Source organism: Artemia franciscana, chromosome 18, assembly GCF_032884065.1.
Source record: "Artemia franciscana chromosome 18, ASM3288406v1, whole genome shotgun sequence".
Lineage (NCBI taxonomy): Eukaryota > Metazoa > Arthropoda > Branchiopoda > Anostraca > Artemiidae > Artemia > Artemia franciscana.
The window spans coordinates 22,848,926-22,865,682 of NC_088880.1; the positions used below are offsets into that span (position 1 = coordinate 22,848,926).

At 37.3% G+C, this 16,757-nt stretch overlaps 1 protein-coding gene across 1 annotated transcript in view; it reads right to left on the minus strand.

The window, feature by feature from the left end:
• LOC136038761 (uncharacterized) overlaps positions 1–16,757 on the minus strand; it is a 264,699-nt gene that overhangs the window by 152,654 nt on the left and 95,288 nt on the right. Inside the window, exon 7 of the mRNA XM_065722136.1 lies at positions 14,660–14,761. Coding sequence (XP_065578208.1) covers positions 14,660–14,761 — 102 coding nt within the window. The remainder of the gene's footprint in view (positions 1–14,659; positions 14,762–16,757) is intronic.

Below are 16,757 nucleotides of genomic sequence, written 5' to 3' on the forward strand. Positions count from 1 at the left end.
TTCGATTGTGTACCATATAATACGGAAGTACCGAGTCGTCCTCTAGTTAAATTTTTCACTATTTTTTTGTATAATATACTAAATTTTTGTCTGTATACAAAACCTTTTATAAAATGCATGACCCGCATGTCCTGAACATAACCCATCAAAATATTAAGTTGGGAATCACGGGTCTATACGCTCCTATGGTTATTAATGACGCTCAAACTAGCTTTGATTATATGGTCAAAAACATATCAAAAACTAAGGCTCATGAAGTAGCTGTTTGAAATCACGAGTCAACATTTCTCCGTCGTTTAATCAATTACTAAATCACCTAACTGAACATTTTTCGGGCAATCTGAAAGGTGATTGAACACCAGGAACTCAGTCTTGCTCTCATTTAAAGCAAAGACCAATACGTTTATACTCCTTTTCGAGAATTATAAAATTTTTCTAAATTCCAAAGGCTATTCTACTAATATAAAGGATGTTATCCGCATAGTTAGAACATTTGGTTGTGGCACAATGACAGTATTATTAAACAGGGGCGGAGAAGCAACAGCGCCCTGTCTAATATCTTTTTTACTGGAATTCAAGGAATGAGTTCCATCGAACCAGGTGAGATGATGACCTTCACTGTGGCACTTAGCTTTTTATACATACCACGTATCGATTTGATGACAGAAATATCAACTCCGCACTTACTAGCTGTCAATAAGATATGCGGATGCATACCCATGTCGATAGCTCTAGATATGTCTAACCCAGCGAAATATAAAACCTCAATATTTTCATGAGCACGAAGCTGTAAATTAGCAATCAAATAGTGAGCACGGTCGCGGCCTACTCCTTTCTTGAAGCCGGATTGGTTATCCGGTGTATAACACTTATCAGATATCTTGTCAATGCTTATTAAATCAAAAACTTTGCACAAAACCGGTGACACCGTAATTGGCCTAAAAGAAGAACATTGGTTCGAGGGCTTTCCTCTTTTTAATAACGGGGTTGCTACTCAAGTACTGAAGAAATCAGGAGCTATACCACAACAGAATATCATCTGATAAAGTAAGGTCAAATGCTCAATCAAAAGAGAGGACCCACATCTTAGATGCTTTGCACAGGGGCCGTCAACACCACGAGAAGTTTTCTTTTGCAGCTTATAAATGCACTCAGTAACTGCAGATCGATTAACAGTAACACAAATCTCATCAATTGATTGACCTAAGCAACCATCAAGCTCCCTTTCATATTGATTTGACAATGATGGATCAGGCTCGGAAAATTCATTTTTAAAGTGAACAATACCACTGATCACTGGTAATTTTGACAGCATTATAGGCTTTTGAATTATCTCTTTTGAGCAATTTTTATACGAAATTAGGATCACTTAGGGCTCTTGATCTTTTTTTCTTGATCGTTCAGCTACTTATTTAGGCTGGTGTTGCCTAAGCACTTTCGCAAAACCTCGCTTTGTTTTTGGAAGAATTTCCTTTACCAAACCTTGCCGTGGCATACCCCACTCCTTCCAGACATGACACCAGAATTTCGATTTAGCACAAGAATCAACGAGGTCAGGGTTACCTGACCAACGATGTTTCTCAGTTCCAAGACGTACTCTTTGTATGGGTACACTGGCACGCTCGGCAGCAGGTAGAGCGTGAACGATCTCAGCACAGTAAATATTCAGCAATATTTGCTTCTCGGCAAAGGTTAATAGGTTTTTTAGGTCAAGTAGATGAAACGGCACTCTGATTTTTTTCAAAACAGAATCACTAGGAGCCCGGAAAGTTAACACATCTACACAAGCCCAGTCAGTTGTTTCATGCCATTTACTATCATTGTCTGGACTTGCATCACTCGGTGGAATAAGTTGAACAGGGAATGCATTACTGATAGGCATATGGTCTGAGGTTTGGAAAGTGGAGATAAGTGAGGATCCGGAGTATCGTTTTACATTCGAGGAATATATGAAAAAGTCCAGAGAAGAGGTACTGCCAGAGTTATGGTTATATATGAAACTTCGGGCATTATCAACCACCAAGAGCTGAGGGCACATATTATGCAGAATATTTGCACGACTGCTACTGTCGTCAAAAAAGTTATAGTTCATATCACCAGCAAGGATTACTGATAGGTTTTTCACTTCATAATCAGACACGAGGGAACTGACTAGGCGGCAAGCTTGATCAAATTGTCTTTCTGATGTAGCATTACTGTAATCAATGTGTAAATAAACTAAGACCACCAAATAATTTTGAATTTTGACTGCCGTAGAGTAGTCACATTCGCGAAAGTATTAGGGGCATGAGGACACTTCTAGCAAGAATAACAGTACCTCTACTCGGCCGACCAGCCTCGGAGTGTCTAGCGGCACCACTTATTACGACAGTAGGAGCAATCGTGCTCAACAAACAAAGACTGTCGGCAGTGAGAAGGTCCTCTAGTAGGCAGAGAACTTCGTTTGTCACATAGAGTTTGGATTATGGATGATTTCACCGAGACACCTGCATTAATAATCCGTGATGTAAAGCGTAGATTAGTGTTCATTTTGGGGGATTATGAAGTTTCTGTGCGACAGGAAATAAGTAGCTGTAACAAGGACGATCAGCCTGGTTGCACACTGCATTTTATTTTGATAGGGGGTTTCCAGCTTGTTTGAATGTCCTGTCTGCGCACAGCGCGAACAGCAAGTGAGAGATTTACAATGCTGGGCAATATGTCTGTAGACTTGCCTGTTTAAGCAGCGAGGAGGGAGAGGGAGAAACTTCTGGATACGGATTCGCTCATACTCGATTATCAATGATGAGGAAGTGGCTGATAATAATTCTTCTCGACGAGAAAACCGACGCTTGTAGGACCTAGTTTTGCCGATACGGGAGACTATGGTACAGTTAGGTAGCAAGTTCTACAACTAACTGTCAGGAACAAAACGGGCAATTCCATAATACACTGGAACTTCTAGCTGTAGTCTTTGCGATTTGTCCTTAGATTTGATAGCATCAGCTACAGCAGTAGCTTCATTTTTATCACTTATGACGAGGGGCCAAGTATCTTTTCCCGATTTCAGCTTAGTTATCACCGAGGCAACGGGTTGCGCTTCAACAGGACGTAATAATCGAATTTGACACATAGTTCGTTAAATTTACGAGTAAGCACTTTATTTCCCTAGAACAGCTGGTACTTCGTCAGGCTTGTACAGCACGAAAACTGGTAGTAGCATTTGCTTTCTATCACAATTTTCAGGCATTTTAAGCATGTCCAGACAGTTATCTGTAGCTTTTTGTCGGTTACTTGGGCGATTGCAGTTTGTAAAATTCCGCAATATTTTCTTTGCTTCCATCAACCAATCAGTGCTAAAAAAAAGTCCACACTAATTTTTGCAATAACGGCGTGAACATTCCCAACAGCCCGGGCACGGTATAAAATGTTCAAGACTGGAGACCATACAAGCTGCTGGCTCTGTATTGTATGTAGCAAACAAACATACAACAGGCATCTCACTTAATCAGAAAGAAAGTTGAATAGCCGTAGAGAGATCACCGGGAGCATGGGAAGCGTCGAGATCGCTCACCCATCCCCTGCCATTTAAGGCTAATTAAAACTGGCAGGTACCTATACGGCGCTTCTGGCAGGTTGTCTCCCCTCTTCTGCTTGCTCCCAAGTGATCCATGCGGTACTGTCGACGCATCTTAAGAAAAGGTTGGAATTTCACCAATATTCCGTGAATGTCCGCAAATTGGTGAAGGTCCAAATACTTTTTTTTCTCCTTGGATTTAGTCAGTGTTGCCAGTCAATCTTTTCAATTTAATGCAAGGTTTGATGATGATAGGTTAGGTTACAATAGACTAGGTTTGGTGAGTTTGGGGTAGCTTAGGTTTTTAACCTATTTCTGATATTTAGAACCAAATTTAACCAAACCTAATCTAACCTGACCTAACCTAAACTAACGTAACTACATTTTCGAACATTCACAGTAACGTAACACACAGTAATATATATATATATATATATATATATATATATATATATATATATATATATATATATATATATATATATATATATATATATATATATATATACTTATTTAATGAATGCCAAAAAATGATGCCGGATATCTAAGCCATTTGATTAGATATTATCTAAATAGCTCTAGCCAAACAAAGCTTAAACTCCCTGCACCAAATCTTTCTTATTAAAATCACTTATTCAAGACTTTTATTTGTTTCATATTGTTTGGACATTTTTGGAAAACGATTTAGACGGACAAAGCACTAGCTTTAGAAGCTAGTACGATAAAAAGAGTATCCCAACCCATGTTTCTAACAATGCATACAATTTGCCTGCTTCCTTTACAGTCATACGTTAAAAGTCCCTGCGTGAAAGCTATTTCTAAATTGGTTCATCCTCAGTTCATATCTTATATGATATTTAAAAAAAACGGCCTCAGTACATATAACTAACTTTGATTCCAAACTTGTCGGTTTTCGTCAACGCTTATTTATTATTCAACAAAAACGAAGAAGAAATAATTAAGAAAACCAAACGAGGGTAATTTTCAGCGAATGAATAAAAAGAAGACAAAGCAAATATTTCGGCAAAAGCTTCCGCTAAACCGTCCCCGGTACTAAATAAATTTCTTTACTTATTACATCTATCCCGCATATAGACTGGATTCAGCTGGATCCAGTGGTAAAGTGGATCCAGTGGTAAGGTAAGGTGGATCAGCCACCTTACCTGGCTCTTTCACCCAAAGGTTGTAACATGTAATGTTATGGTTGTAACGTATCCTAACATGTAAGGAGGTACACTCAGAACAATTTTTGCTTATCTAATTTCTTGAGGAGAAATGCAAATTCAACAAAAAGTTATAGTATTTAGATACGGTACAAAAGAGATGACAGGAACTCTGATTTTTTTGCGGGATGGGGGTGGAGTGGGGCTACTGTGTCACTATTCTTATAGCCCTAGATTCGTCCTTCTTTCTTAATACTCTCAACTGAGATTCTGAATGAAGTCTCGTTACTGCTTGTAACTTCAGCAAGATTTCTTGGCCTAGCAGCGAATGAGTTCACCCCCAGCGGAGAGGGAGAGGGGACTTAAAAGTGTATTTTTTGGCAGTAAGGTCCTTGTGCATTATACCGACCACACTCAAGAAGTGAAGTTAGTTTAATTATAACGAAATATCCCAAAATTTGATGAAAGTATGATACTTTAGTAACAAAATTAAACTACAACAGAGGATTATGGAAAGTAATTATGGACCGTCCAGACCGTATTATATTAAAGATCTAACCAACTCTGTATGTTTACTATTTAATTAAAATATAACTGCATAGTAGTCTATCTCGCTCAGGCTAAGCTGATTATCTCCGAATGCAATGGTTTTAAACAGATCAAGTACAACAGGGTTATCGGTATTATACACAAGTAGGCCTACCGGTAACAATTTTACAATTTTCCCTGGAGATAAATATTCTTCCTCCATGCGTGCGTATATGTCACTTACGCAATTTTGGGATTATCTAATTATTCAAACTTTTAAATATTTTAAACGAAATTCGTTCAGAAACCGGACAAAATGATGGGCATGTGTTCTACCCCCGAATCCCAATCAAAACCTAAATGTCGCAAATGGCTAATACACATCCTTTATTTTTATTCCCTATTCTTTTTCCATGCAAATACATCAATTCTCACAAAATCCAAAGCTTTTCCCAAAAATCTTAAGATGGAAAGTGTAACTGATAGAAATTGCCCAATCAGTTCTTAATCTATCATTGGAAAGCCTAGAGCTGAGCGAAGAAATACAAGTTTATTTATAACCAGTTTCAAATACTTTTACCGTAACCCGCGTGATTCGGCATGAATTATGACCATAATGTGCTAAAACTATTTACTACCCTTATGTAACACGATATCGGCGTAACCTATTGAAACAAATGAAGATGTGGCGAACAACAAACAGTCCAGATAACAGGAAGGGGTAATAGGCAATCTGAGATGGTTGCCAATTAAGAAGGACTGAATCGGAACCGCGCCCGAAAAGCAATTTATGACTGCTGATTTAATGAAAGATGATATTTACGTATCAGACTCTTGAATTCAATCGGATGCACGGTAGTTAAAGCAGTTCAATTGTAAAAATAAAGGGCTTAATTGGTAAACACCTTTGTTCCCATCGCACAACACAATTATTTTTGTCTGAGATTTTGTTTTGAAGCCATCATACCTGTATAAAACCCAATTCGTTAAAAATGTGAAGATAGGCTTAATTCAAAAATAAGCAATCTTTTAAGAAATATTTTTTGATCTGTTTTAGACTGTTAACATATTCAGAAGTCCGTAGGCTGACAAGGTAAAATGAATATCCTTAAACTGACGAAAGACATATGTCAACTGCATACAGAATAGTAGCTTTAGATGCTTGTCTGACTAACTCCATACTAAAAGTTAAAAACTATACTAAGTGAATATTGGGATCTTTTCCTTTATACCTATACCACTATTTACGGGTCGGTATTAATTCGCTGCACATTGGAGACTTTGTTTTGTATTATGATTTACGGGTCAGTATTTATTTGTGCAATACAATCGTACATTAGGGAAGGAGGGGGATGGGGGCAAAGTAAAGTGAAGCACTTTTAGGAAGGAATGATAGAAGTAATCATGAAATACTTACTGATATCATTTGTAAAAGCGCGCTTCACTTTACTTCACATCCCCTATCCTAATGTGCAAATATGTAGCCCAAATTATATGTTTCGTGAGCATTTTACCTACGTCTTCAGTTTCACCTTATACCCGTAAACGACTCAAAATTGCATTTTAATGGCAAAGATCCAATATAGGTAAATAATCAGCTGCAGCCTAGTAAAGGAAAAACCAGGGTTTATGGTAGGCCAAGTTTGAAAAACAGGGTTTCATGAGAATCTGTCAAGTGACGAAAATTTCTCAATTTACAATCAATATGACACAATAAACTATTAGGCAGATTCACGAAATGAACATTTTGAGAAATTAATAAACCATAACATGAACACAATATGATCTAGGCTACCAACCCTAATGTAAACTCCAGATATTTAGTTATTTCTGTCTACAGAACATGGAATTTCAAGTTATTATTTGAATGCTAATTTCTAAAGCTATTAAACAGTACAAGCATCACCAAGACATCTTGCTTCGTATTTGTCTTCGAAATATTCATAAAATATCAACTTAAAAGCGAAAAGAGAGCGACCTATTGGATTGAACTCATTTTGTATAAATCTTGCCAATTAATCCAGGAATTGAACCGAATTCAAACCATACAATAACGTCCTAAAATACCTGTTTTTTCTACTGTAAAAGCATGATACATTTTTGACGTGATACCTTAAACTAGGTATCCTTTTCCCGGACCACACTACCTTTCTAATATGAACAAATAAAAGACTCAAATAGGGATAAGTCCATCTATTTAGACAGTGAAAACAGGTAAAGAAGTCTAGATATTTCGATCACATATACAGCGATCATCATCAGTAGCAATGCTAGAGCATTAAAATTGAAACTAACATTCATACCACACAAAATGATTAACTCCCGGTTCATTCTCTAGATTTTTTTTTTCAGGGAGAGTTGAACAAACAGGGCTCATTCAAAGTCTTAAGATGTAAAATTTTTTCATTAATCTTGCCTAAACGTAAAATGAATGTCCAAAGTCTTGTCTATGTTCAAATTGCAAAAGAAATGAATTTTAATAATTAAATAATGAATTTTAATATTTTGAAGAATTTTAATACTTTATTATTGCTACTGATGACGATCGCTGTATATGTGATTGAAATATCTAGACTTTTGTACCTGTTTTCACTGTCTAAATAAATGGACTTATCCCAATTTGAACGTTTTAATTGTTCTGTAAAAATTATCATAAAGTGGTTTGTATTTCTGATGTAAAGATACTCAAAATTTTTATGTGCTTTCAATGATGTACTAGTTTTGCATAATCCTAAAAATATAGCAAAATCTTCAAGTCGGTTTATCTGTACTACTACTACTACTACTAATAACTCACTGCAGCACCAAGCCGCCTGAGGCCAACACGGCTACGCACGCTCCTCCTCCAACCTAATCTATTTAAAGCCTCTGTGCTACATGTAATATACGTTGCATACGCTGAGAAGCGATAATTGTCGTTTATTTCAACTTCATTCTTCACTAACATCACAAAAGCTGTTTTTGCTTAGTTTGTAATCAGAAGCGACAATGAGCCTTCTTTACCACTTTTGTCTGTCGCTTGCTTCCCAGAATCAATCTAGTTTAATCCAGTAGCAGAAGCAGATTTATATCTGTTAGTGCTACTATTACTACTAACTGCTGATAGTTACTACACACCTGATACCCTACATTCCCCATGGTTGAAGTGCATTTACACCTAAGACTGTAGGACAATTGGATTAGAATCCGCCAGCAGCAAGGCGACAACAAACTGTTTATAAATCTGAATGTAGAACAAACAGTGTTTTACATTCCTTATTTTCCTCATATGTACTCTTTTTCCCTAACAGACTCAAAGCCTTTTCGCTGACATTCCTAGCTACTTTTCTAACTTTCCTCCCTACGAAATCTTCACCTTCCTTGACAAAAGTTTTCCTAGAATAATCGCGTCCGTCTTTTACATGATCAAATTCTAAACTCCTCCGATTCAAATCCAACTGTTTTGTGAAATGTTTGTACTGGCCCGTGCATTGAAATTCCTTAATAAAATACCAAATTTCTACCTAATATCTTGTCTATTTGTTCCTCCGACCAGGGGTATCCCAAGGGGTCGCACTCCTCCCCCCCACAAAAAAATTTCGGCATTCTGTAATATTTTCACCGAAGGCAGATATTTCAGCAGACCTTTTACAAAATTCCTGATTTCTGCAGAAAATTCGACAGAAATCAGGTAGCGATTCGGCAAAATCTACAAAATTCGCCCCTCCAATGAGAACAGGCTCGGGACACCCCTGCCTGCGACTGTACATGAAATTCATTTGAGTCACCACTGACTCTGTCAGTCGGTTCTACAGAGGCATATCCCACAGTGACTGATGCTTTGTAGTTTTCAGTCAGAAGTTATGTAAATGGAATTATTATTAATTATTAAGTTGGGAATTATTTCCAACTTAGACGAGGCTTAAACGTTTTCCTTATTCATCACTAGTCCTACTCACTGTCTAGATACCCGTTCCTTCCTGCCTGAAGAGACACATTCTGTATTATATGACTTCATGACGGTGTTCTAACCCTGGATCTGTTTCCAAAACCCTTATGAGGTCTAGTTCAAAACCAAATTCGTTAGTCAAAATGTTAATACCATAGGTGTCTCTAGACGTCGTAACATTCCATAATCTTCATCTATATATATAAAAATAAGTTGTCTGTGGATGTGTCTGTCAGGTGACGTCATGTTTGTGTGTTGACTGACGTCATGAAGTTAGTTGTCGTCATTTTTGTTATGACGGTGACGTCATTAAAGATATATAAGACATGCGTTCACGTAGAAATCTATTAATGTTTAACTTTAAAATGACTGATGAACTTACAATGGCAACAGCCGAGGAAGATGCTCAAAGAGTCTATGCCAAAAAACTTGCTGCTGATAGAGAAAGTCAGAAAAGAAAGCGTGCCGAGGAATCAAAAGAACAGCAAGGAAACAGGCTTGAGGCTGATAGAGAAAGAAAGAACAGAAAGCGTGCCGAGAAACTACGAGAGCAACGCGAAAGCAGACTTGCTGCTAAAAGAGAAAGTGAAAAAAGAAGGTGTGTCGAGGAACTACCAGAGCAACATGAAACCAGACTTGCTGCTAAAAGAGAAAGTGAAAAAAGAAGGCGTGCCGAGGAATCACAAGAACAGCAAGAAATCAGGCTTGCTGCTGATAGAGAGTAAGAAAAGAAAGCGTGCCGAGGAATCAGAGCAACCTGAAAGTTATCGCCTGGCATTCAGGTACAGCCCAGTCGATGATTATAGCTTGAGTAGATGTGTTCAAATCGGGACTATGTCTAAAATTTGTCCCTATTGCAAGGCCTTGAAATTCAATGGTGAAACAATGGGAATATGTTGCGCCTCAGGAAAAGTTAAACTTCCTCTATTGGCTGCACCACCAGAGCCATTGAAGACTTTCCTTACTGGAACTACGTCAGAATCTAAGCGTTTTTTATCACTTTAATATTAAATTGATGAATCCAGCCACTAACAAAGAAATGAGTAAGAAATGCAGTGCAATGCATTATTATTCCTATAGACTAATGATTCGGCAGGATGAAAAAAATTATATTTTAAACTGCCGTGAATTGTTTCACCAATTCGTCGTTGATATGTATGCTAAAATTGAATCAGAACGTTTGCTATATATCCGCCTGAATCAGGCCAAGCTCCGCTCTGAACAATACATTCATTTGCGAGATGCAGTTATAAATGACGGTAATACCACAAACGTTGGAAGATTAACAATTTTACCTTCGTCATATGCTGGCAGTCCCCGTCATATGCATGAATATGCTCAAGATGCTATTGCGTATGTTCGTCTCTATGGTCGTCCAGATTTATTTATTACATTTACATGTAATCAATCTTGGGACGAGATACTGCAGCTTTTACTTCAAGGACAATCGGCGGTTCATAGACATGACATTACGGCCCGTGTCTTCCGGCAAAAGTTGAAATCACTGATAAACTACATAGTAAAACTTGAAGTGTTTGGGTCAGTGCGATGCTGGATGTACTCAGTGGAATGGCAAAAACGAGGTTTGCCAAACGCACATATACTAATCTGGCTACATAAAAAAATTACTTCGAACGAAATTGATGATGTGATTTCCGCTGAAATACCTGATAAAAATGTCGATAAGGGGTTACATGATATTATTGTAAAAAATATGATACATGGACCTTGCGGTGCACTGAACGAAATTTCACCATGCATGGCCAAAGGAAGGTGCACAAAGCAATATCCTCGACTTTTAGTATCCAACACAATTACTGGCAATGATGGTTACCCACAATATAGAAGAAGATCTTCTGAAGATGGCGGTAAAACAGCAATAATAAAGAAGCGTAACGGTACCACCATCGAAGTAGATAACCAGTGGGTTGTTCCATATTCCCCATTATTATCAAAAACATTTAATGCACACATAAACGTTGAATACTGTAACTCCGTAAAGGCAATCAAATACATATGTAAATACGTCACCAAAGGCAGTGACATGGCAGTTTTTGGCTTGCAGCCCGAAATCAAAGATATCGACGAAATCGTACAATATCAGGCTGGAAGATACATAAGCAGTAATGAAGCTGTTTGGCGAATTCTTTCATTTCCGATACATGAACGTAGTCCAGCTGTTGTTCACTTAGCGGTACATTTACAGAATGGTCAACGTGTTTATTTCTCGGAAACCAACGTGCAACAAAGAGCCCTGAATCCACCGGATACAAAGTTAACCGGTTTCTTTTCGCTTTGCAAAAATTATTCTTTTGCAAAAAAACTGCTGTATACTGAAGTGCCTTCGTATTACACGTGGAAAACTAAAAATAAAGTATTGGAACGTCGAAAACAGGGTAAGTCAGTCGACGGCCAACCTACCATCTTCAAAGATACCACGATAGGAAGACTCTACACCGTTCACCCCAATCAACATGAATGCTTCTTTCTACGCCTGCTTTTGGTGAATGTACCCGGTCCGACATCCTTTGAGTATTTGAGAACTGTAAACGGTACTATACATGACACTTACCGTAGCTCATGCCAAGCTCTGAATTTGTTGGAGAATGACCAACACTGGGATAACTGCATCAATGACGCGTGCGAAACGTCAACCCCAAGTCAAATTCGTGCATTGTTTGGCATCATTTTAACAATTTGCTCTCCATCAGCTCCTACAGAGTTATGGGAAAAATACAAGTCAAAAATGTCCGAAGATATACTCCATCGAAAACAGTTAGAGACATCAGATATGACTTTTGATTTTACATCAGAAATTTATAACTACACTTTAGTTATTATAGAAGATTTGTGCGTAAGTATGGCAAACAAACCTCTTCAGGATTTGGGAATGCCTTCACCTAACCGTATCGCTGCTGTTTCGACATGTGTAGAATTGGATCGTGAACAAAGTTACAGTACGAGTGATCTATTGTCGTAGGTACAAAATAACATTTCCAAGTTAACGTCGGAACAAAAAGACATTTATGATACGATAATGCATTCTGTCGATAACAACGTTGGAGAAATTTTCTTTTTGGATGCGCCAGGAGGTACTGGTAAAACGTTTGTGATAAAACTGATTCTGGCATCAATTCGATCAAAAAATGATAAAGCGTTGGCAATTGCGTCGTCCAGAATAGCCGCAACATTGCTGCCTGGTGGAAGAACTGCTCATTCCGCTTTGAAATTGCCTCTGAATTTGCATTCTACAGAAACTCCCACGTGCAATATTTCCAAATCATCTGGGATGGGTAAAGTATTGCAGCAATGCAAACTTATTATTTGGGATGAGTGCACAATGGCACACAAAAAATCGCTCGAGGCTCTGGATCAATGCTTGAAAGATTTGCGAGGGAATACGAAACCCTTTGGCAGCACATTAATATTGCTTGCGGGAGATTTCAGGCAAATATTACCTATAACACCTAGATCAACTCCTGCAGACGAAATGAATGCTTGCCTGAAAAATTCTAATTTATGGGCACACGTAAAAACATTAAAATTAACTACAAATATGCGTGTCCGATTGCAAAACGATGACTCTGGTCAAACATTTTCAGATCAATTGCTGCCAATTGGAAACGGAAAGCTCCCAGTAGACTCAATTTCAGGACGTATACAACTACCTGCTGATTTCTGTAATTTAGTGACGTCCAAAAATGAATTGATTGAAAAAGTATTTCCGAATATTCTAAAAAATTATAAAAATAATAAATGGCTAAGTGAAAGAGCGATTCTCGCACCCAAAAATATAGACGTCCACGAAATCAACAATATTGTTTTGACCAAGATTCGAGACCAGGCAGTCCTTTACAAGTCAGTCGACATAGTTTTGGAACCAAATGAAGCGGTTAATTATCCATCTGAATTTTTAAATTCCGTGGATCTTTCAGGGTTTCCACCACACGTGCTACAACTAAAAATAGGCGTACCAATAATACTTTTAAGAAATATCAACCCACCAAAGCTTTGCAATGGCACGCGACTTGCCGTAAAAAAACCAATGGAAAACGTAATAGAGGCCACAATCTTGATAGGGCCTTTTGAGGGTGAGGCTGTTCTTATTCCTCGCATTCCCATGATTCCAACGGATCTGCCTTTTCAATTTAAAAGATTGTAATTCCCAATTCGATTAGCATTTGCAATCACCATTAACAAAGCTCAAGGTCAATCATTAGAAACATGTGGTATAGATCTTAATACTGATTGTTTTTCCCATGGACAATTGTACGTTGCATGTTCGAGGGTCGGTAAACCTGACAATCTATTTATATGCAGCGACAATTGGACAGCGAAGAATGTTGTATATTCGCAAGTTTTACGCGGTTAATTTGTATTGTATCTATCTATCTATCTATCTATATAAAAATGAGTTGTGTGTATGCATGTTTGTTTGTTTGTAAAAAGAGCGTTTGCATATGACGTCATTATTAGTACATACGGCTTTGTATATGCACAGACAATGGGAAAGCCAAGAATGTTGTATATTCGCAGTTTTTACGTAGTTTGAAACACATATATAAATCTATCTATATTCACAGGTGGGACACAGGGACACAACTACAATGGCGCGTAACGACTTACCGGCGCGGGGGGGCTTGGGGGCGCGAAGCGCCCCACCAACTAGGTGTTGGGGTGGCGCGAAGCGCCACCCCAACAGCTATTATTATATAAACTGCTGAAATTTCCAAGGTTACATAAAAAGTGAAGGATACCACAAGTGCAAGCTAGTGAAGGGCGACCCGTAACAAAATAACACAGCCAGCCATGAGGAGGTTAAAAACCCAAACAAAGCCAGAAGACAAACCAGAAGAACTAGCCATTACTCAAAATCCATTGGAATGGTGTGTCATTCACAAAGCCATAATTTTTCCCTGAGGCGCCTCTCCTCAAGATCATCTTCCAACATTATTCGCAGATAAGGTTCTACTTAGTAAGTTGGCAAGTTGTCTTGAAGAAGTTTCGAGAGTAAAGTAAAAAAATCACTAGAAATACTTGAACAATGTAGCATTATTTGTAGATAACAACCCCTAGCTTGTGCTACAGATGTCTTGACGTAAAACAAAATTAAAATCCAATTTTTTTTATCTTTGGGTTTCAGAATGTAAACATTTTTATAATTGACTTTCAATTCACAACTAAAAAAAAAACCGTGCAACAATGTCCTTATAGAGCAATTTTAGAGTTATAAGCAAAACCTACATGTTCTATATGGTCGCGAGCTGATGTCCGTTTCGACGCTGCAAAAGCAAAGTCTCTTTATGGGGATGGGGACAAAAGGGAGGTAATATAAAAGGGGAATAAATATGATATAGAGCACAATTTATGTCCTGTAAGCCTCGAATAAAAAATTCGTTTTTCGAGCTTTTAATTTGTCATGTCACGCAAACACTACTGACGTTTTTAAACTACTAGCACAGTGAACAAGTGTCTAATGATTACCTCTCTGAAATCAATCCATTTCTTCAGATAATCTTGGTCTGAGTCGTATAGTTCTAAATAAGGTACTAGTTTATCACTAACAGCCATTGATGACCATTTTATCTGAAAATAAACATGAAATTAATTATTGAAATTAACTATGTAACACTTTTAAAAGCATGTTAAGAGTAAATTTCCCACTGCAGGTGAGCAACACCTAATTTTCCTTTAAGAAAAGAAGAATGTAAGTGAGCATTAAAGCACCAGCGAACGATCTAAAACCATTTTTCCTGGCCCCTTAAATCGTACAAATTAACCAAAATCGAATAGTCCAGTCGTTTAGTGGTTTCACCTTGGAATTTTAGGCAGTCAGATATAAACTCTACAAACCTTTATTGCAATACCCTAAAACTTGTCTTCAACTCTGTGCAACATAGGATGTCTACGACTACAGATTCCTTAAGGGAAAAGGTAGAAAAAATCGATGTTTTGCAATTTCTTTTGCACATATGTCTGTTCCTGTGGGTTTTATGCTATTTGTATTTATTAAAAATATTGCACAGGATTATTTTCTCTATAATTTTTCTTAAAACACAAAGATTCCGTATTTTTGGAACAAAACTTTATTTCGGCACCCTAAAACTTGTCTTCAATTCTGTACATCGTAATGTCAACGACTACAGATTTCAAAGGGAAACGGTAAAAAAAATCGATGTTTTGCACTTTTGCTTGCAAACATGTCTGTTCCTGTGGGTTTTATGCTATTTGTATTTATCAAAGTATTGCAGAAGATTAAATTATCTGCAATTTTTGTTAAAATACAAAGATTCCGCCTTTTTGGAACAAAATTTTATTGCGGCACCCTAAAACTAGTCTTCAATTCTGCACATCGTAAAGTGCATGACTACAGATTTCAAAGGGAAACGGTAAAAAAAAAAAAAAAAATCGATGTTTTGCACTTTTGTTTGCAAACATGTCTGTTCCTGTGGGTTTTATGCTATTTGTATTTACCAAAGTATTGCAGAAGATTAAATTCTCTGCAATTTTTGTTAAAATACAAAGATTCTGCCTTTTTGGAACAAAATTTTATTGCGGCACCCTAAAACTTGTCTTCAATTCTGCGCATCGTAATGTCAACGACTACAGATTTAAAAGGGAAACGGTAAAAAAAAAATCGATGTTTTGCACTTTTGCTTGCAAACATGTCTGTTCCTGTGGGTTTTATCCTATTTGTATTTATCAAAGTATTGCAGAAGATTAAATTCTCTGCAATTTTTGTTAAAATACAAAGATTCCGCCTTTTTGGAACAAAATTTTATTGCGGCACCCTAAAACTTGTCTTCAATTCTGCGCATCGTAATGTCCACGAGTACAGATTTCAAAGGGAAACGGTAAAAAAAAATCGATGTTTTGCACTTTTGCTTGCAAACATGTCTGTTCCTGTGGGTTTTATGCTATTTGTATTTATCAAAGTATTGCAGAAGATTAAATTCTCTGCAATTTTCGTTAAAATACAAAGATTCTGCCTTTTTGGAACAAAATTTTATTGCGGCACCCAAAAACTTGTCTTCAATTCTGCACATCGTATTGTCCATGACTACAGATTTCAAAGGGAAATGGTAAAAAAAAATCGATGTTTTGCACTTTTGCTTGCAAACATGTCTGTTCCTGTGGGTTTTATGCTATTTGTATTTATCAAAGTATTGCAGTAGATGAAATTCTCTGCAATTTTTGTTAAAATACAAAGATTCTGCCTTTTTGGAACAAAATTTTATTGCGGCACCCTAAAACTTGTCTTCAATTCTGCACATCGTATTGTCCATGACTACAGATTTCAAAGGGAAATGGTAAAAAAAATCGATGTTTTGCACTTTTGTTTGCAAACATGTCTGTTCCTGTGGGTTTTATGCTGTTTGTATTTATCAAAGTATTGCAGAAGATTAAATTCTCTGCAATTTTTGTTAAAATACAAAGATTCTGCTTTTTGGAACAAAATTTTATTGCGGCACCCTAAAACTTGTCTTCAATTCTGCGCATCGTAATGTCCACGACTACAGATTTCAAATGGAAACAGTAAAAAAAAATCGATGTTTTGCACTTTTGCTTGCAAACATGTCTG